General features: G+C 34.7%; 1 protein-coding gene across 4 annotated transcripts in view; it reads right to left on the reverse strand.

Moving 5' to 3' along the window:
* ADK (adenosine kinase) overlaps positions 1–21,620 on the reverse strand; it is a 486,415-nt gene that overhangs the window by 139,540 nt on the left and 325,255 nt on the right. For all 4 annotated transcript variants that reach the window (XM_060034751.1, XM_060034754.1, XM_060034753.1 and 1 more), the window contains one exon: positions 7,530–7,700. In XM_060034751.1, the coding sequence (XP_059890734.1) occupies positions 7,530–7,700 (171 nt within the window). The remainder of the gene's footprint in view (positions 1–7,529; positions 7,701–21,620) is intronic.

The following is a 21,620-nucleotide window of genomic DNA, read 5'->3' on the forward strand; positions in this document are numbered from 1 at the left end:
GGGGGGAAAGGGAAATTAGCAGTTATTGTTGAATGGGTACAAAGCTACTGTTCTGGAAAGAAAAAAGTTCTGTGAATAGACAGTGGTGATGGTTGCACAACATTGTCAGTGTACTTAAAGCCGATGAATTATACACTCAAAAATAGTAAATTTTGTTATATATTTTTTACTGTGATAAAAGAAAGAAAAAAAGTAAATTACATCAGTTAATAATTTATACTTTGTTTTTATCATATTAATGGAGTATCGGTATTCCTGTGAATACTTCTATTTTGTTTCAGAATGAGCTCAACCAAATATTTTCAGATATTCCTTAGAGAAGAATACCCTTTTCCCTGGGCAAATCAAACAGAGAAAAGAAACAGTAGGGGTGAAAGAAGAGAAAAAAAAATCTAGCTTGTAAGGCATTACAGTTGAGCCTGTTAACAATGAAAAGAATAACTATCGGGCTTCCCTGGTGGCGCAGTGGTTAAGAATCTGTCTGCTAATGCAGGGGACAGGGGTTCGAGCCCTGGTCTGGGAAGATCCCACATGCCGCGGAGCGACTAGGCCCGTGAGCCACAACTACTGAGCCTGCGCCTCTGGAGCTTGTGCTCCGCAACAAGAGAGGCCGCGATAGTGAGAGGCCCGCGCGCCACGATGAAGAGTGGCCCCCGCTTGCCACAACCAGAGAAAGCCCTCGCACTGAAATGAAGACCCAACACAGCAAAAATAAATAAATAAATTACTAAACTCCTACCCCCAACAACTAAACAAAAAAAAAAAAGCTGGATATTAAAAAAAAAAAAAGAATAACTATCTAAAATTAATGTTTGGGATTATATTATTCTAGATTTCAGAACAAGGACTTGCTGATTTATAGTAAAATTGGTCAGTGTTACTGACTATTAGAACATCTGAGAAAAATGAATCCACAGTTTTTGTAAAAAACATTTTTAGGCTCTAACAAAAAATTTAAAAGATCTTCTAGTATTTCTACACAAATCCTTCACTTTACGTATAAGGAAATGGAAGGAACAGTAGTTAGCTAATAAATCAGCAAATTGATTAAATTTTAAAAATTTAATTTAAAAATTCTATAAACATTTTATTAATATATATTGATGTATCATTTGCTAATATTTAAAGTAGGGTCAAGACTTTTAATGTGTGTATGCTGACTGATATTCTAGAGCCTTTCTTATAGAATCAGATCCATAATTCATGGTTTATGAATTTCACTTTTAGTTTCTTTAAAGGAGAGTCAAAACTTGAAGACTTCTATGGAGTACTCCTGAGTGCAGCTATTTATAGGTTCTTCTTCCTTTAATCTTTAAAACTATTCATGCCCACACCTAATTCAAGAACAACTTTTTAAAGCAATTTGTCTTTACTGAGTTTTGTACCCAAACTTAATTCATTAAACTAATTCTCACTCTATTTGCACTCTATTCTATTTTATCAGATTATATAATCATTAAAAGCAAATTTGTAGGAAGAGAAGTTGGTCTATCAGAGAACAGCCTAATAGCATAATAGTTTTTCCTTATTCACTTGGAACTATTTATTATGTTTTATCAAGGGAATGGAGAGTACATGTTATTCAAGCAAGTTAGTTAAGTGAAACTTAAGAGAGGAATAATATCAATACTGCTAAGAACACCTTCAACACTACCTAACAAAAACTCAGCACAGTTGACCTTTGAACACCACCAGTTTGAACTGCACGTGTCCACTTATATGCAGATTTTTTTCAACAGTAAATACTACGGAACTACAGGATCTGCCGTTGGTTGGAACCTCAGGTGCAGTGGAACCATGAGTACAGGGAGCCGACTATAAATTATATGCAGAATTTTTATCGCCTTTAGAGGTGGCAACCCAACCCCCTGTGGTTTTCACAGGTCAGCAGTACTTTCTATGGACCACCAGGGAAGTCCCTCACGTTTTCATTTAACATTGGTTCTTTAGAGCTTTTTATATGAACAACTCTAATTTTCCCCATTTTTAAACTTATGTAAATGGAATCACACAGTATGTATTCTTTCAAAAAAGCTTTATATGGTATAATTCACATATAATGATCTGCACAAATTAAAGTATCTAATTAGATAAGTTTTGACACATGCATAAAGTCCTGAAACTACAGCCACAATCAAGATAAGGAACACATTCATTACGTCCAAAAGTTTTGTTATGCCCATTTGTGATCACTGCCTCACAGCACAACTCCTTCCCAGGCAACCATGAATCTGCTTTCTGTCACTACAGTTTGAATTCTCTAGAATTTAATTTAAATGGAGTTACACAGAATGTACTTTTTGTCTGGCAGCTCATCTTTCACTCAGTATAAATCTTCTGACATTCATCCATGTTGGTGCATGTATAAATACTTCATTTCTTTTATGGACTAGTATTCTTGCGTATAGATATACCACAGTTTGCTTATCCCGTCACCAGTTGATGGACACTGAGTTGCTTCTAGACTTTGGATATTACAAATAAGAGTTCCTACAAGCATTTGTGTATGTGTTTATATGTACATATACTTTCATTTCTCTTGCGGGGGGACAACTAGGTCATATGGTGGGTTATATATAACTTTGTAAGAAACTGGAAAACTATTTTTCAAAGTAGTTGTACCATTTTGCATTCTCACCAGCAGTGTATGACAGTTCTATCAGCTTGTGCAAATATCTTGTATAGTCATACTTTTTAATGTTGGACACCTGAATAGTTGTTGCATGTTGTATGGGCTGAAGTTTTGCTTTTTTGGATATGGATATTCAATTGCTATAGCATAATTTGTTAAAAAGACTATTATTTACAGAATTGCTACTGAAATTTTGTTAAAGAATCAACAGTTGGTCTATTTCTGTACTATCTCCTCTGTTCCATGGATCTATTTGCCTATCTTTAGGGCACTGCCACACTGTATTGACTACTGTAGCTTTATAAGTCCTGACACCATGTAGTATAGGTCCTCTGATTTTTTTTTCAAAGTTGGTTTGACTATTTTAGTCCAGTGTTTTTCCATATTAATTTTAGAATATGCTTGTTGACTTCTAGAAAATGAACAAACAAAAAACCTGTTGGAATTTTAAATTAAATTATGTTGAATCCAAAGACCAATGTGAGACCTGACATCTTCACAATAGAGTTAAAATCCATGCACATGCCCTCTCTCTCTACTTAGTTCTTTAATTATTCTCAACAATGTTTTACAGTGTTCAGTATACAGGTTTTGTATATCTTTTATCAGATTTATCCCAAAGTATGTTATATCTTTTTATAGTAATGGAAATAGTAATTTTAAATGTCAATTTCTGCGTGTTTGCTGCTACTATATAGAAATGCAACTGGTTTTTGTGTGTTTATCTTGTATCCCACAACTTTGCTAAACTCATTTTTATTTGTAATAGCTCTTTGTAGATTTCAAAAGATTTTTCTACAAAGATGATCACGGTGTTAGTAACAGAGACAGTTTTTCTTCTTCCTTTCTAATCTTGATGATTTTCATACCTTATTAGTACTGACTAAAACCTCCAGTACAATGCTGAATAAAAGTGGAAAGAGTGAACATCCTTGCTTTGTCCCTGATCTTAGAGGAAAGCATTCAGCTTTTAATCATTAAGTATGATATTAGCTGTACATTTTTTGTGGATGTCCTGTATTGGGTTGAAGAAGTTCCATTCTATTCTTAGTACTCTGAGGGCTTTTTATCAGGAATGGATGTTGGATTCTGACATAGGTTCTTTTCTGTGTCTATTAAGATGGTGATGTTTTTTATTTTTACAAAGGTGAATTATATTGATTGGTAAACCAACCCTACAGTCCTGGTCATGATGAATTATCCTATTACTGGATTGAATTTGCTAAAATCACGGGGGGAAAATGTCAAAATCCAACATCCATTCCAGATAAAAAGCCCTCAGATTACTAAGAATAGAAGGGAATTTCTTTAACCCAATACAAGGCACTGTATGCATATTGGGATAATATTGTTAGGAGGGACAAAAGGAGCCTCACTCTAGACTAATTTTGCACCAGTGGTGCTCTAAGTACTCTGAAGCTCATGAATTATGAGGTTCTCTACTCTAGCTAGTAGAATAAGAATGGTTACAGGCTCTCTGTGCACTCTGAAGATTATTTGCTAGTATCTTCTCAGGTGGTTCTTTGCCCAGCCTTCATTAGTTTCCTCACAGCTGATCAAGTACTCAGCTGAAAGACTTGGGTGGGACTCTGCAAATCTCCTGTGTTCTCTCTCTATGCAGCTCTTTCCTTTCGGGTACTATGAATTGCAAACTCCAGCTGGCTAGCTGTTAGATTTCCTGAACTTCCAGCTCCATCTCTTCAATTCAAAGAGACTGCCAAGCTCTACGTGGGTTCTCCTCTGTGCAATGGCCTAGAAATTCTCTTCAAGTGGTAAGTTGGGTTAATCATAGGGCTCATCTCATTTATTTCTTGTCTCACAAGGATCACTGTCCTTCATTATCTGTGAAGAGATAGCCTTGGTGGACAAGTTCTTCTTCTTTTTTTAAAGTATACTTTATGAGGTTATCAGAAAAGCTTTAAAACATCATTAGTAGTACACAATCCTATGAAAAGGAAAGTGGCACTAGGTAGAAAATAAGAGTCAAGTGTGTTTGGTTTTAGCTAAGTGCTGACATTTTGAGAATTTATATTAAGTACAGTAGATTTGTTTGTTTTTTTCTTTTTTTTTTTTCTTTTGAGGGAGAAAGAGGGGGAGAAGGACAAAGCAATCCTGTATGTATTCCCTGAGAAATATATTTCACACTTCATTGCAATTTAGAAATGAAATGTCCCTTGTTTTCCTAGAGAACCGAAGATAGTTTATTATTACTTGAGTATTCAAGGAGAACAATGAAATATGAGATTAAAGAGATAAAGCTCATAATAACATATTTGTTTTATAATCAAATATGGTATCATTTTATTTATCCTCATTAAATTTCATCACTTAATTGGTATTTCCAAACTATTAAAATTGTTTAAAGTCTCATTTTGACATTCAATTTACTTGGTATCTATTAACGTGTTGCATTATTTACATTCTGTGCGTTTGCCTTATCTACAAATACAGCTTTATCTGAATCACTGATAGTTTACTTGAGCAAACACTGAAGCATATCACTAGAAATCTATTAATTTATCGGAGGACTTTTTGAGACTGGTTCAGTAAACTATCAAATATATCTAATTGCCCTGTATCCAATATTTATTATTCTATAATCCATATTATGACAAATCATCTCAAATATACTATACATCTACTGTTTATTGGTCTGCCATAATAGGTACTACATATCTGTTGAATTCATATGAATAGCAATCGTACAAAAAAAGTAAAAAGTTATCCTGACATGACTTGTAACCAGGTAGTAGCTTGTAATTTTACTACTTCCTCTTCTAGGTAGGGAAAAATAATTTCTTTAATAATCTATACAGTACTAACTTCTAGTCAAACTTTACCAATTTGTAGAATCAATCAATTTTTTAAATTGTGGTAAAATATACATAAAGTAAAATTTTACCACTTTAACAATTTTAAGTGTTAAATTCACTGACATTAAATATATTCACAATGTTGTGCAATCATCACCACTATCCATTTCCAGAACTTTTTTTCATCCCAAATAGAAGCTTTGTACTCATTAACTAACTCCCAACTCCCCTTTTCCCCCAGTGCCTAGTAACCACTATTCTGCTGTCCTTCTTTATGAGTTTTTCTATTCCAGATACTTCATTTCAGAGGAATCCTTATAGGAAAACCCAATAGGTGTCTGCTTGTATCTGCCTTATTTCACTTAACATAATGTTTTCAAGATTCATTCATATTGTACCATGTAACAGAATTCATTCCTTTTAAAGGCTGAATAATATTCCATTGTATGTATATACCAGATTTTATTTATCTATTCATCTGTTGAAGAACATTTGGTTTGTTTCCAACTTGTGGCTATTGTGAATAATGCTGCTAAACATTGGTGTAAAAGCATTTGAATCCCTGCTTTGAAGGTTTTTTGGTTATACCTAGAAGTGGAATTGCTGGATCATATGGTAATAATTCTCTTTTTAACTTTATGAACAACCACCAAATTGTTTTCCACAGCAGCTGCACCATTTTACATTCCCAGCAGCTATGCACAAGAGTTCCCATTTCTCCACATCCTTTCCAGTACTTGTTATTTATCATTTTTTAATTTTGAAAACAGCCATCCTACTGGGTGTCAAGTAATATCTTACTTTGGTTTCATAAGCATTTCTCTAATGATTACTGATGGTGAGCATCTTTTCACATGCTTATTGGCCCTTTGTATTGATATATCTTCCTTGAAGAAATATTTATTTAAGTCCTTTTACCATTTTTAGATTAGGTTGTTTTCTTCTTGTTGAGATGTATTTGAGTTGTTAAGATATATATTCTGGATACTAATCCCTGAACCGATATATTATTTGCAAATATTTTCTACCATCCATGGGTTGTCTTTTCACTTTCCTGATAGTGTCCTTTGATGCACAAAAGTTTTTAATTTTGATGAAGTCCAATTACTTTTTCTGTTGACTGTACTTTTGGAGTTTTTTTAAACAATGAAGACCATTTTGATATCATCAGCATTTTCTGCAAACCTAATTATTCTTGGGCCTCTATTCTTTTCTATTCTTCAATGTCTCTGCCAAACTTTTAGCATTGTTCCCTGGTTCTATAAATGCTTTCCATCTTTTTTACATATGTTTTACAAATGTGAGCTCTCATTAAAGAGTTTTCTGTGTGCTCTCCAATGTTTTTTATTTTTGTTAAGGCTCCTCCTCATTTTCTTTTTAATTAAGGTTATTTGAGGTTGATGTTAAGGGCTAAGGATGAGGGCAAGGGTTGACTGATAAATGTGATGAAAATGTTTTTTATCCTGCTTGTGGTCACAGTCACATGACAGGTATGCATTTGCAAAAGCTCACAGAAATGTATAAGAAGAGTGAATTTTACTACATGTAAATTATAAACCTGAATAACCGGGCTTCCCTGGTGGTGCAGTTGTTAAGAATCTGCCTGCCAATGCAGGGGACATGGGTTCAAGCCCTGGTCTGGCAAGATCCCACATGCTACGGAGCAACTAAGCCCATGTACCACAACTACTGAGCCTGCGCTCTAGAGCCCGTGCTCCGCAACAAGAGAAGCCACAGCAGTGAGAAGCCCGCGCACTGCAAGGAAGAGTAGCCCCCGTTTGCCATGACTAGAGAAAGCCCACACACAGCAATGAAGGCCCAATGCAGCCAAAAATAAACAGATAAAATAAAAAAAAAAAAAAAAAAAAAAAACCTGAATAACCTAATCCTTTAAAAGACTAATTTTTTACTGTGTAAGAAATTAGTATATTCTGAAGGAAATACTAAAAATACTGAGTTAGAGTGGTCCAAACTGAGGCAGTTTTACTTAATTCTCAAGTACACAGTTTTTATTTATATATTTCTAAACATATACACAAAGAGAAACCAAACAAACCAGGTACTTTAAAAAAAAAATTACTCACCGTCTCATTTCCAAAGAGTATGTCAACATAAGGCATAACTTTCATCAATGATTCCTTGTAGAACTGACTAATAAATGGTGCAGACAGATTCAAAGTGAAAATTCTGTTGTTTTCAGAAGCATGGTGAGCCACTTTTAAAACTGACTCTGGGGAAACTGTGAGAAAAAAACCCTGGATAAAGAAAAAAAGGAAGGGAAATTAGAAATGCTATCTCCACATAGTCACTCTCAGTGAGAATAAAAGAAACCTATACAAAATACAAAAGCCTATATAATGTAAACCTTAAAAATACAATTATAAAATGCCAGGCAGAAAAAAGAATTTGATGAGGAGAAAAGTTCATCACATGAGTACTATATGCTTGATATATGCCATTACATTAGAGAATAAGACATTATTTATTTCATATTAGATTTGTATATTCAATACTGAAAGAATTCTAGGAATCTACATAAGAAAAAATATTTGAAAGGTCTCATTCAGGACAATAATTACTTTTAAATCAGACAAATAGTAATGAAGGCAGATTAGATCCTTACAGCTTCTTACAAACAGTTTGGATTCTTATTGTCAGGAAAGCTATATTTAAAAATACTATTTATCTGTATCTTAAACATTAGTAAGTCTTTTAAAATATATATTTACGCTTTCTAGATGCAATAAAGTATAAGCAAAAACATGGATGCTTATATGGAAATCTGGTTTGGATGATGCGCAAGGAAATGAAGGAGTACACAAAGGGCAAAAGAAGATAAAAGTTTGGAAGCCCAGCTGAGGTAAGAACACGAAGGGCCTTGAGTGGCAGTTCAGGAGTCTATTAGGTGGAGTGGGGATGAATGAAGGGTAATGAAGTTTTCCTTGAAAGAAAGGAGTAACAAGCTTAATAGGAGAATTCAAGGGAACGTTACTCTGGACAGCAACAGTCAATAAAAGCCTGCTTTCGGCTTTGTAAAAGGAAATCATACTGGGAGTATTACATACTGGACTTAGCAATTGTTTAAGATGTGGGAGACAAAGAAAAAAGAGTCAAAAGATTACTAAGATTTTAAATCTGGTTCTACTATTAATAGAAATAGAAAAATCCAGGAATTCCCTGGTGGCCCAGTGGTTAGGACTCTGCGCTTCCAATGCAGGGGGCACAGGTTTGATCCCTGGTCAGGGAACTAAGATGCCACATGCTGCGTGGCACGGCCAAAAAACAAAAAAACAAAGAAAAAAAATAGAAAAATACAGAACAAGACCTGGCTTAGACGTCAAAGAGAGTGTTTAGTTGTGGTCATACTACATTTGAGGTGTTAAGGGACTTCCAAATATATCAGAAAGCTGGACTCAGGAGAAAGGCCATGGAAGAAGGTGATGGTAAAAGAGGAGTTGTAATTACCAAGAAAGAAAGGTAGAAAAAGAAGAGGGCAAAGGACAGAATAGAGGAGAACCAAAATCAGGGGACAGAGGAAAGGAAAAAAGTAGAGTACAAGAGGAAGGCACACAAGAAGAACAGAAGCCATGACAGAGAAACCCAACAAGGGAAACTTTAAGAAGATACTTAAAGGCACCGAAGCTATCAATGGGTAGAGAGGAAAGGACTGAGCCAAAGTCACAGGATTTGATGGTTAGGAGAAAGTACTTAAGGTATGAAGGTAAAAACAGATAGTTGTTTAAAAAGGAATGGTGAGAAAGTAAGGGTAAAGATAAATTATTTGGGGAGTTTTATCAGTGAATAATAATAGAATCATCTAAAATTCACTGAGCCATTCTTACAATCCAGGCACTATACTAAAAGCTCTATGTATATCAACTTGGTTATCATTTTTTCCTTACATAAACCTATGAGGTGGATACTGTTATTATTCTCTTTTTATGAATAAAGAAGGCAAGACAGGAAAATTAAGAAAGGTTTCCCAGATCCTAGAGCTTATGTGTGATGGAGTTTGAATTCAAGTGACTCCAGAGATAATTACCCTAGTTTTAGTAGATAACAGAGAAAAAAAGAGCAAAAAGATAATTTTAGTGGCAGAAGGGGAGTAGGAGAGTTGTTTTTAAGAACAGGGAAAGTTTAAGCATTTCTGCTCTTCAATGAAGGATCTACTGGAGAAACAGAAGAATGAAGAAGCAAGAGAGGGAGGATAATTAGAGCAAGGAACCAGAGGAAGTAGGGAAATGGGAACGAGAAGAGAAGAGCTACCTTATGTTAGAAATAACCATCAAAGTGTAAAGGAAACTTCTTTTAAAAGTTACAAAAAAGCTATTGAAATATTCACTTATAACTGAGGGACTAACCACTTTTATCTTGCAAACTCAAAGAGTTTAAAGAGAAACAAGATTATTTTTCTATTATTTTCAAACTTCAAAATGAATATTAAAAGAACACTAAAAAATTAATTTTCTGGCAGGAGTCATGTGTACTGGGATCCCCCTTTGAAGGGTTTCTTGCGCTTACAAATTCTGAAATATTAAGAGAATTTTATACTATAATTGTCTTTTACTAAAGTACTGCTAATGAAATTCTAATAAAAACATTTTCCTATCACAGTAACATAATATTTTCTCATCATTTAAAAATTCTAAGCCATTAATTCTTTACCAATATTCAATTGTTCTAAAAGGAAACATGTCTTAGTCTTAGGTAACATCATTTAATGTTTTCATCTTACTTTCTAAACCAAATACCATGTCACTTGCAAACTATGAGCATCCAAGCTGCTTTGCTATTTATGTCACTTGGAGAATTAAAATGAACAGTTTCTATAGCATCTTGTCTCCATAGTAATATGTATGTACTTGCTTTTTAGTCTTTCATTTAATGAGGAGAGTTTAAAGCTCCCCCCTCCCCCTGTTTCTCCCCAAACTGTTTCAGCATGAAATAAAAACCTCCCAGAGCTAGCATTCTGCCAGCTGTGGATTAACCACAGACAGCCATAGAATGGTTTACATAAATAGTAACCTGGTCAAATAATTAGGCTTCTCACCAACTTCAGACTGAAAATTTGATCTGTGCTAAAATACATCTGATTGTAATTTAAGGTACAGAACAGTATGCCCCAGAGTCTAAATCTGGCCTCATTCCAAATGTGTATGTTGTATGTGTATTTTACTTTAAAATGCAACACAAGAGAATTGTGATGTGGACAGTAGAACTTCCATTTTCTTAATTTTACAAAGAATACACAAAAAACCATCAGCTTTTAACTGAGGCAAATTCACAATTTAAATTAATTCCATTTTTGAATGGTTTCTTGTTTTTCTTTAAGTAAATATTTAGTATTTAAACAATTTAGGATTTGTGCTTAGAGTGCACAGACTTAAAATCGATGCCAACCATAATTTTTCTTTCTAGATTTATATCCTTTGCTAGGCCACATGTTCCAGACCATCGTATCACCAAAACAAAACTGTTATAAAAAAATTTTTTTTCAAGTAACAGGTTTGTAATAAAAACAGGCCAATAATTTATAGAGCTGTAGTTTAGAAAAATACTCTATATAATCAACAAAAATCTTGTAATTTTCAAAATAGGGATTTCAGTAGATACAAGAGTTAGCGCTGCTACTCTTTGGCCCTAGGACCAACGAAAAGCAAAGTAGATTCTAACACTTAGAGACTGGATAATATTAATCAGAATTAAGGGTGAAGTGAGATAATTTTATCCATTAAAATGGAAACTGAAACAGAAAAAAAGGGCAGGAATAGGAGGAAAGGGGAAAGACCAAGACAGAGCCAAAGAACCATTTTTATCAGAGCCAGACTTAAAGCCTGGAAATCTCAAGTATGTAGATTTCTCATTCAGCCACACTGAGGATTTCTCAGGGTAGTTTAAACATGGGGGAATGTAAGTAATTGAAATATTTAAAATACTAAAAGAAAAGACAAGAAACCGTTCATTTCAAATCACATCAAAGACAAAATACCAAAAAAACCAAAAAAACAAAAAAACAAAATACCCAGGAATAAACTTAACCAAGGAGGTAAAAGACCTACACTCTGAAAACTATAAAACACTGATGAAGGAAACTGAAGATAATACAAAAAAAATGGAAAGGTAGTCTGTGCTCATGGGTTAGAATAATTAAAATCGTCAAAATGTCCATACTACCCAAAGCAATCTACAGATTCATTGCAATCTCTGTCAAACAACCCAAGGCATTTTCCACAGAACTAGAACAAATAATCCTAAAATTTATATGGAACTACAAAAGACCCCAAATTGCCAAAGCAATCTTGAGAAAGAAGAAGAGAGCAGGAGGAATCATGAGCCCTGTCTTCAGACTATACTACAAAGCTACAGTCATCAAAACAGTATGGTACCGGCACAGAAACAGACACATAGATCAATGGAACAGAATACAGGGCCCAGAAAGAAACCCATGCACTTATGGTTAATTAACCTATGACAAAGGAGGCAAGAATATACAGTGGAGAAAAGACAGTCTCTTCAATGAGTGGTGCTGGGAAAACTGGACAGCTACATGTAAAAGAATGAAATTAGAACAGACTCTAACACTGTATACAAAAATAAACTCAAAATAGATTAACCTAAATGTAAGACTGGATACCAAAAAACTACTAGAGAAAAACAAAGGCAGAATACTCTTTGACATAAATCACTGCAATATTTTTTGGATTTGTCTCCTAAAGCAAAGGAAATAAAAGCAGAAGTAAACAAATGGGAATTAACTAAACTTAAAAGCTTTAATACAGCAAAGGAAACCACTGACAAAATGGAAAGACAACCTACTGAATGGAAAAAGTTTGCAAATGAGATTACTGATACGGCGTTAATATCCAAAATGTTATATAAAGACCTCATACAGCTCAATATCAAAAAAATAAGCAATCCAATTTAAAATATGGGCAGAAGATGTGAATAGACATTTTTCTAAAGAAGATATGCAGATCTACAGGCACATGAAAAGATGCTCAATACTGCAAATTATTAGAGAAATGCAAATCAAAACCACAATGAGATATCACCTCACATCTGTCAATATGGCTATCATCAAAAAGTCTACAAAGAACCAATATTGGCAACGATGTGGAGGGAAGGAAGACTTGTATACTGTTGGTGGAAATGTAAATTAGTACAGCCACTATGGAAAACAGTATGGAGGTTTCTCAAAAATCTAAAAATACAATTACCATATGATCCTACAATTCCAGAGCTGGACATATATCTGAAGAAAACAAAAACACTAATTCGAAAAGATAAATGCACCCCAATGTTCACAGCAGCATTATTTACAATAGCTAAGATATGAAAGCAACCTAAGTGTCCATCAACTGATGAATGGATAAAGATTACTCAGCCATAAAAAGGAATGAAATTCTGCCATTTGCAACAATGTGGACAGACCAAGTGAGAGTTATACTTAGTGAAATAAGTCAGACAAAGAAAGACAAATATTCTATGTTATCACTTATATGTGGAATCTAAAAAATAAAATGAATGTAATAACAAAACAGAAACAGACTTGCAGATATAAAAACACAACAGTGATTACTGGTGGGGAAATGGAAGGGGGGAGGGGCAAGACAGGGATATGGGATTAAGAGATACAATCTACTATGTATAAAATATATAGAGGGCTTCCCTGGTGGCACAGTGGTTGAGAGTCCGCCTGCCGATGCAGGGGAAACGGGTTCGTGCCCCTGTCCGGGAAGATCCCACATGCCGCGGAGCGGCTGGGCCCGTGAGCCATGGCCGCTGAGCCTGCGCGTCCAGAGCCTGTGCTCCGCAAGGAAGAGGCCACAACAGTGAGAGTCCCGCGTACCGCCAAAAAAACAAATACAAAAACAAAAAACAAACATAAGTAATTTATTGGGCTTCCCTGGTGGCGCAGTGGTTGAAAGTCCGCCTGCCGATGCAGGGGACACGGGTTCGTGCCGCAGTCTGGGAAGATCCCACATGCCGCGGAGCGGCTGGGCCTGTGAGCCATGGCCGCTGAGCCTGCGCGTCCAGAGCCTGTGCTCTGCAACGGGAAAGGCCACAGCAGTGAGAGGTCAGCCTACCGTTTAAAAAAAAAAAAAATATATATATATATATATATATATATATATATACACACATATATATATATAGATGTATACAGGCAAGTACATATTGTACATCACAGGGAAATACTGCCATTGTTTTGTAATAACTTTAAACGAAGCATAATCTATTAAAATATATAATCACTATGTCATACACCTGAAACTAATGTAATATTGTAAATCAACTATACTTCAATTAAAAAAATAAAATACATAAAATATAAAAAAAAGAAACGTGGTAGTAACTTGCTTATGAAGAAAGGTTGGTGAAATTAATATATTAATACCGCTGATGGGAGTGAAACTGACACTTGTTCCAGAAAATAAGTTGAAAATACACACGAGGAGCTATAAACAAATTCATATTCTTTGACCCAATAATTCTACTTCTGAGAGTCTACCTTAAGGAAATAATCCAAAATATGGAAAATATTCATTTAGGAACATATCAGTATACTATTTATCTGACTGAAAACCTAGGAACAATATATTCAATAATAGAGGAATAAATAGTCAAGTAAGAACTGGCATATATACCCGTTCTAAATCTGGCTACTGATCATTTATTTTTTAAAAAAATATTTATTATTTATAAATTCTTTATTTATAGCTCTACATTTATTGGGTGTTTCCTTATGCCAGGCACTGTGGTAAACACTTTACAGCCTATCTTTCTTTTCACATATCTATGGTCTTTAAGAGGTGGGAGCTATTGTTTGTTTCTTTTTTTTTGTCTGTGCCACGTGGCATGTGGAATCTTAGTTTCCCAACCAGGGATTAAACCCACACCCCCCACAATGGAAGTGCAGAGTCTTCACCACTGGACCGCCAGGGAAGTCCCTGGCTATTGATCATTTAAAATGTGGCTAGTGCAACTGAAGACCTGAATTTCAAATTTTATTTAATTGTAATTTAAATGTAAAAAGCCACATGTAGCCAATGAGCGCATGGAATGTGGTTAGTGTGACTGTGGAACTGAATTTTAATTTAATTTAATTGAAAAAAAATTCAAAATGGAAGGAATGTAAAATATTTTTCTGCTAAACACAATTTTATTGTTTTGGTAGGCTACATTTCATTTTGACTGTTGACAATTTAGTGACTGAGCTGTGTTATAAATGTAAAACAGACACCAATTTCAAAGACAGTATAAAAAAAGAATGTTAAAATATCATTAATTTTATATGATTACATGTTGAAATGAGAATTATTTTAGATATCTGAAGTTAAATAAAATATATTAACATTAACTTTAGCTGTTTCTTTTTACTTTTTTAATGTTGCTACTAGAAAATTTAAAATTGTTTATGTGGCTTGTTTTATATTTCCATTGGATAGTGCTATTCTAGAGAATACTTTGAAAATAATAAAAGTGATGATTATGAAAATAAGTGGCAAAGTGGAAAATGTTTATAATACACAAATGTTAAATGAAACGTAAGATATACAAGTAGTAAGCACAAAATATGGTTATAAACTATATTATATCAATAGGAAAAGAAAACTGGAAGAGAATATACCAAAAGCAAAAATGGTTAAATTTCAGTAGAAAAATTATGGATAATTTTAATATTTTTATTTTTCAAATTTCAGTGAAGTGGTTTGATTACTCTCTGATAAAAATTATTTAAAAGATAAAAATATTTTGTTCACTTGAATTAAATCTTTGTTCAAAGAAAAGATGTTTATAAATAGTAAGAAGTTTAGTTCAAAAAACAAGAGTAAGAACAGATCAAGAGCTGGGAGTAAGTCTATTATTTCTTCAAGTAGACAGACAGCTTAAAAAGGAACAAACTAAATATGAAGTGACTTTAGTAAATATAAACCACTATTCATAGAAGCAAAAGAGAAAATAAATAAGAATGTATAGTAACAGAAAAATATTAGGACAACTAGAGAACCCCACTAAACCTCGACTATAACTGATGAGAGATGGCTGAGAGTACCAGATGGTGTATCTCAAGATGTACCACAGTTGTCTATTCTAAAGAACATAATTAGTATGTTTTCCATGCCATAGTAATACTAGTCAAGACAATGGGTTGAGAGAAAGAATAAATTAGAAGCCAAAAATAACAAATACAAAAACCATATAGCAAGTTTTCTTCCCTTTAATGAGTCGTACATGTTTTGCAAAACTCTTATAGAGTATAAAATCTATTTCCTTGTAGGAGTGTGAGGATCAAATACGATTTATTTTTTTTTTTTGGCTGCGTTGGGTCTTTGTTGCCGTGCGTGGGCTTTCTCTACTTGCGGTGAGCATGGGCTACTCTTTGTTGAGGTTTGTGGGCTTCTCATTGTGGTGGCTTCTCTTGTTGCAGACATGGGCTCTAGGCATGCGGGCTTCAGCAGTTGTGGCTCACGGGCTCTAGAGCGCAGGCTCAGCAGTTGTGGCACATGGGCTTAATTGCTCCGTGGCATGCAGGATCTTCCCAGACCAGGGCTTGAACCTGTGTCTCCTGCACTGGCAGGCGATTTTTAACCACTGTGCCACAAGGGAAGCCCCAAATGTGAATTATTATAAAACATACTTCCTATTTGCTTGTAAGGAAAATGACTTTGACAAACATTAAGATAATGTATAAATTGTTTACTATTACAATGTTATGATATGCACTACTTCATAGTAATGACAGCAAAAGAATCACTACAAGAAGAAAGCCAGAACAAATATACTAGTGATGCTGTAATGCTTATGTTACCACTGACTGAATATAATGCATCAGTGGAAGAGGATAATTCACCTAGATCTTCCTGCCTGTGTGGCTCCTTTTGGAAGCATCAATGAAATCACCTATTCCACATATATTTTAATCTTTTTCAGGATTAAAAAACCTGCAATCTTACCTATACCATGAACATAGATGTCAGCTTTTCTTCCATCCGAAATAAACACCTCAAAAAGCATGTAATAGGAGGCAGCAAGACATAGTAGAAAGAAGATGGGTTTTAGGGGGACATACATGAGGATATATTTATCACAGCTTTGCTGAAAGTAAAAGGGAGTGTGAGGCATTCTGGGAGTCTATTTCTAGGGGAAGGATACAGAAAATGTGGTGAATGCACACTATTATATAAAGATTTAAAGTAATATATTAGAAACATATACATCATATTGTATATAGTTCATCCTTTTATATGTTCTGTATAATGTACACACATGTGCGCAATACCTAAAACATCATGATACACTTTTCAAGGATGCAGGACACATATCAAACACATTGGAGTACCCATGGTGGGGAGGAGAATAGGATTAGGGATCAGGAATGATAGGAAAAACTAAAATAATAAGAGGAGCCATACCTAAGCCATATAATAATAATCCGTCAGGATCTGAGATGGATTCACTCAATTCTCAGCACCACAGAGTTTAAACAAACTAGTATACTTATTTTTAACAGTTTTGCCAGTCTTGGTACTTACTAGATACATGACTTGTGCTATGTAACTTCCCTACGTCTCATTGTTCTCATCTAAAAAATGGGAATAGTAATGGCTATTAAGGTTGGTGTGAAAATTAAATGAATGCTTAATACAATGCCTGGTACGTAGCATGCACTCCATACATATTAACATTGTATTAACATTACTTCTGTAGTAATATCAAGAGCATTAGAACGTTTTGTTTTTCCATTAATGTTGAGTTCTATGTTATAGCTCTTAGTTCTAATGCTTATCAAAATTATGATTTTTAACTTGAATATAGAGCTTGGTATTTCCTTTGAAATACAAATACATAAAACAAGATCCATCATTCCCTTTCCAAAAGCTCTCCCTGCCTTCTCTCTCTCCTTGATTTAATCATCCTATATCCTGCTGACAGATTAATCACCCTAATCACTCTTATTTTACTAGTAAATTAAATCCAAATGCCTCACACCCCAGCATTCAAAGCTCTCCACAATAGTACTCCAATGTACAGAGCACACCAGCTGTAACCTCTATTACTCTACAATGTACGTCCTTGCTTCAGTCATACAGAATGATTTGCTTCCCCCCAAATAAATCTTCTGAGTCTTTATGTTGTTTCTTCTATCTGAAATATCCACTACCTCCACCTGTTGGAATTTCACCCCTCCAACAAGGTCCACTTAAAATCGAACTTTCATCCCACAAAGTCTTACTGCATTCCCACTAACACATGTATTCGTTCTTCTTTGAACTTCCGTAATATGTATTATGAAATAAATAACCAAGGGTATTTATTTTATTAATATAAGCAACTTGCATTTGTCTTACCTCCCAAACTTCATTGTAACCTTAAGGGCAAGAGTAGTTTTTATTTTTATGTTTGCCACAGCACAAAGAACAGTGTACAGTGTACAGATAATTTAAAAATATCTGATTAAATTCTTACTGAGATTCTACATAAATTCCCATGTAACTGAAATGCTATTTTGTTTTTTGTTATTTTTCTTTTCTTTTTTAATTTTTATTGGAGTATAGTTGATTTACAATGTTTTGTTAGTTTCAGGTGTACGGTAAAGTGAATCAGTTATACATGTATATATATCCACTTTAGATTCTTTTCCCATATAGGTCATTACAGAGTATTGAGTAGAGTTCCCTGTGCTATACAGTAGGTCCTTATTAGTTATCTATCTTATATATAGTAGTGTGTATATGTCAATCCCAATCTCTCAATTTATCCCTCCCCCCTTCCCCCCCAGTAACCCCATGTTTGTTTTCTACATCTGTGACTCCATGAAATGCTATTTTTGGGGGGGAAAAAAAAAGGACTGCTGCATTTTCACATGTTAAAGGAAGAGTATATTTATTTTAGACTTGGACAACTCTCTAGCTCAAAGAATCTGAACTTTCTCAGTTCACAGCACCCTTAGTGAATAAGTAACTTTTACATGGTGCCCTAAGAAATACCTAACAGTTCTATTTTTTGTAACAGTCAGGTCTGAGCAACTTAGTAAGTACTGATAATCTTAACAACTTAATACCTGGTTTGAAAAAATAATGTATATAAACTGAAAAAAAATTTTTTTTACTTCATTCAAAAACCACCACAACACTTACTAATGGGATATGGTGCTGATGATGGGCACTGCACGACTCTTCAAGCCTTGGATTCTAACTGAATAGTGCAACCCTCATTTCCTGTTCTGCACTGATTTTCAGGATTTTTTTTTTTTTTAATCACAGCAACCATTCCCAAAGATAGGACATCATCCCAAAGGAATGCATCACAATCTGATATTGAAGATATGCATTACCCTGATATACAAAATACCCTATGGAACTCTTGTGAGTTTGTTTCAGGACCGTAGGGTGTCTCAGTGTACAGTCTGGGAACTGTGGCTCTAGTTGAAGAAAATACCGTGATAAGCATTTTTATTTGAGAGAGTTAAAGCCCTTCTTGGGCATGATTCATCGTATTTAGAAAATGTCAGTAATTGACTCTGCATGAGACAACAGAAGTAAATCGGAGTATAAGGGTGGCACTCTGGAGAGCAGAGGTAAGAGGATTTTATGAAGAGATGGACCCCAATTAGATGATAGCAATGGGTACCCTGAAGGTAAAATATGGCCAATGAAAAACCGCCTTTGGCTGGGATGCCCTAACAACTTTGGTAATGCTGATACCTAGTAAACAATTTTAATTTGTTTCTTATCCTATATAATGTTATAATCTTTCTCCATTAACTTAAACCTTCCATAAAAATTAGTTCTTCACTTCCCAAAATATGTACAAACAATTTTCTGTTCTGCTCAATGAAGTTTGAATCTAAGAATTATTAACTCTTTGTCCCCAAATCAAATGTCCTATCAATTACACCTTTAGAAATTCTTACAACTATACTCTTTCCCATTAATATGTATACAACATTAGTATTAATCTTCCATTAATACAACCCTCATTTGCCTTGTAAACATTACTGCAAGAGTTTCCTGTTTTGGCAAAGTTCCTTTGCTGAAAAACCTTAAATGGCTCATTTCCTAAACAATACATCTCAAATTTCTGACATGGCATCAAAAACCCTGTAATTATGACAGTAATCTATCTTGTCTACATTTTCTCTGATGATCCACCTTCAAGAAACTTTTACACTGACCACACAGAGCTTCTAGCTACCTTAAGCAAAAATTCTATATTTCCCTATATCCTCTGCTTTGCTGGCAATATTTATTCACTCTGTAGAATTTGTTCTTCACCTTCCACTTGGACAACAAAAGCAAAGATTGCCAAATGTTTTCTGTTAAAGGCCCAATAGTAGGTATTTTAGATTTGTGGGTCATATGATCTCTACTGCAACCACCCAACTCTGCTGTTTTAGTACTAAAGTGGGTATATACAATACATATAAGCATAAGCATGACTGTGTTCCAATAAAACTTTATTCACAAGAACAGACAGTGAGCCAAATCTGGCCCAGGTGACATATTCTGCCGACCCATGAACTGAAGGAAAAGAAGGAAATACATACTACCAAGTAAAAATACCACTCAGATAAAAGGAATATTGAAGAGAAAAATTAATAGGAAATCCAATATAGTATGATAATGACAGTTAGCTTCCTCAAAAGAATAAAGGGCACGAAGAAACTGAATGTCAAAGTGGGCTTAGAGAGGAGAAAACAATATACAGTTGATCCTTGAGCAACAAGAGTTTTAACAGCACAGATCAACTTATACGTGGATTCTTTCCCAATAAATACATGTGAAAGTACTGCATGATTCCCAGTTGGTTGAATCCATGGATACATATGCATGCATGTGGAGGGTCGACCGTAAAGTGATATGCAGGGTATATTTTTTAATTTTTATTGGAGTATAGTTGATTATATGCAGGTTTTTGACTACATGGGTTGGCACCACTAAACTCCCACATTGCTCAAGGGTAAACTGTAATTATATTTCCCAATGTCCTCCCCTGAAATGAGAACACAGACTATTTTGAGGCTAGCACTAAATCAACACAAGTTACTTACACTTGAGTAGAAGACTCAATCTCCAAGGGATACAAGTTATCTTGTTTTCGTAGTTGCTGCTCTCTATCTCCACCCCTCAACCCCACTCAATGCTTCTCCCTAGGTGCCTCTGAAGATAACTGTTGAAAACAGACCCTCTATCTGCCATAAGCTAGGCAGAAACACTTATATAATTTTTATACCCTGAGCGTTCTTCTCTGTTGGAGAAACAAAAATTGTCAAGTGGTAGAAAGCTAACCAATTGTTTGAAGACTTTTTTTTTTTTTGTGGCCACCCCACATGGCATGTGACATCTTACTTCCCTGACTAGGGCTTGAACCCACATCCCCTGCATTGGAAACACTGAGTCTTAACCACTGGACGACCAGGGAAGTCCCTTTGAAGACTTTTTTGAACTTTCAGAAATGAATCATAATCATGGTAGAACCAAAGGGTTCACAAACCAGACAACTGTGGACTAGAATTAAAATATATGCCTTCTTTGATGTATTGCAGAGAATCCTCTTTTAACTCAAGCTCTGGCCTGCTTTCTGGCAAATTATTGAAACAAACACCTGCTGTTCCTGCATTTTTAATAAGTGGCACAAATGAAGCTATGTTTCTTTGTTGTTATTTTTATGTATAAGTGACAACTGGAGTAGTATTTCCCCTAAAATATCTAAAATAGTAGCAGATAATAGAGCAGCATGTCATAGCTTAAAAAAAAAGTGACTGGACTAGAAATTCAAGATTTCAAATGCTGGACTAGGTTTTGGACAAGCTACCTTGAAATACTTGAGTGATATATTTAATCTTGATGAACTTCAGTTTCTTCATGACAGGAGAATGGGTGGATCATCTTGAGAAGCCCGTCCATCTCAAAAATTCTGGAATTCAGTTAGGTTTTAAATTAACTGATATTTTTTTCCCAATTGAGGTGAAATTTACATAAAACAAAACTAATCATTTTAAGGTGAACAATTTCATGTGGTCATATTCATAATGTTGTACAACCATCACCTCTATCTAGTTCAAAAGCATTTTCATCACCCTCAAAAAGAAACCCCAAAGCTATTAAGTTACTCCACATTGTCCCTAGCTCCTGGCAACTACCAATCTGTTTTCTGTTTCTGTGGATTTA

Source organism: Delphinus delphis, chromosome 16 (genome assembly GCF_949987515.2).
Source record: "Delphinus delphis chromosome 16, mDelDel1.2, whole genome shotgun sequence".
NCBI lineage: Eukaryota > Metazoa > Chordata > Mammalia > Artiodactyla > Delphinidae > Delphinus > Delphinus delphis.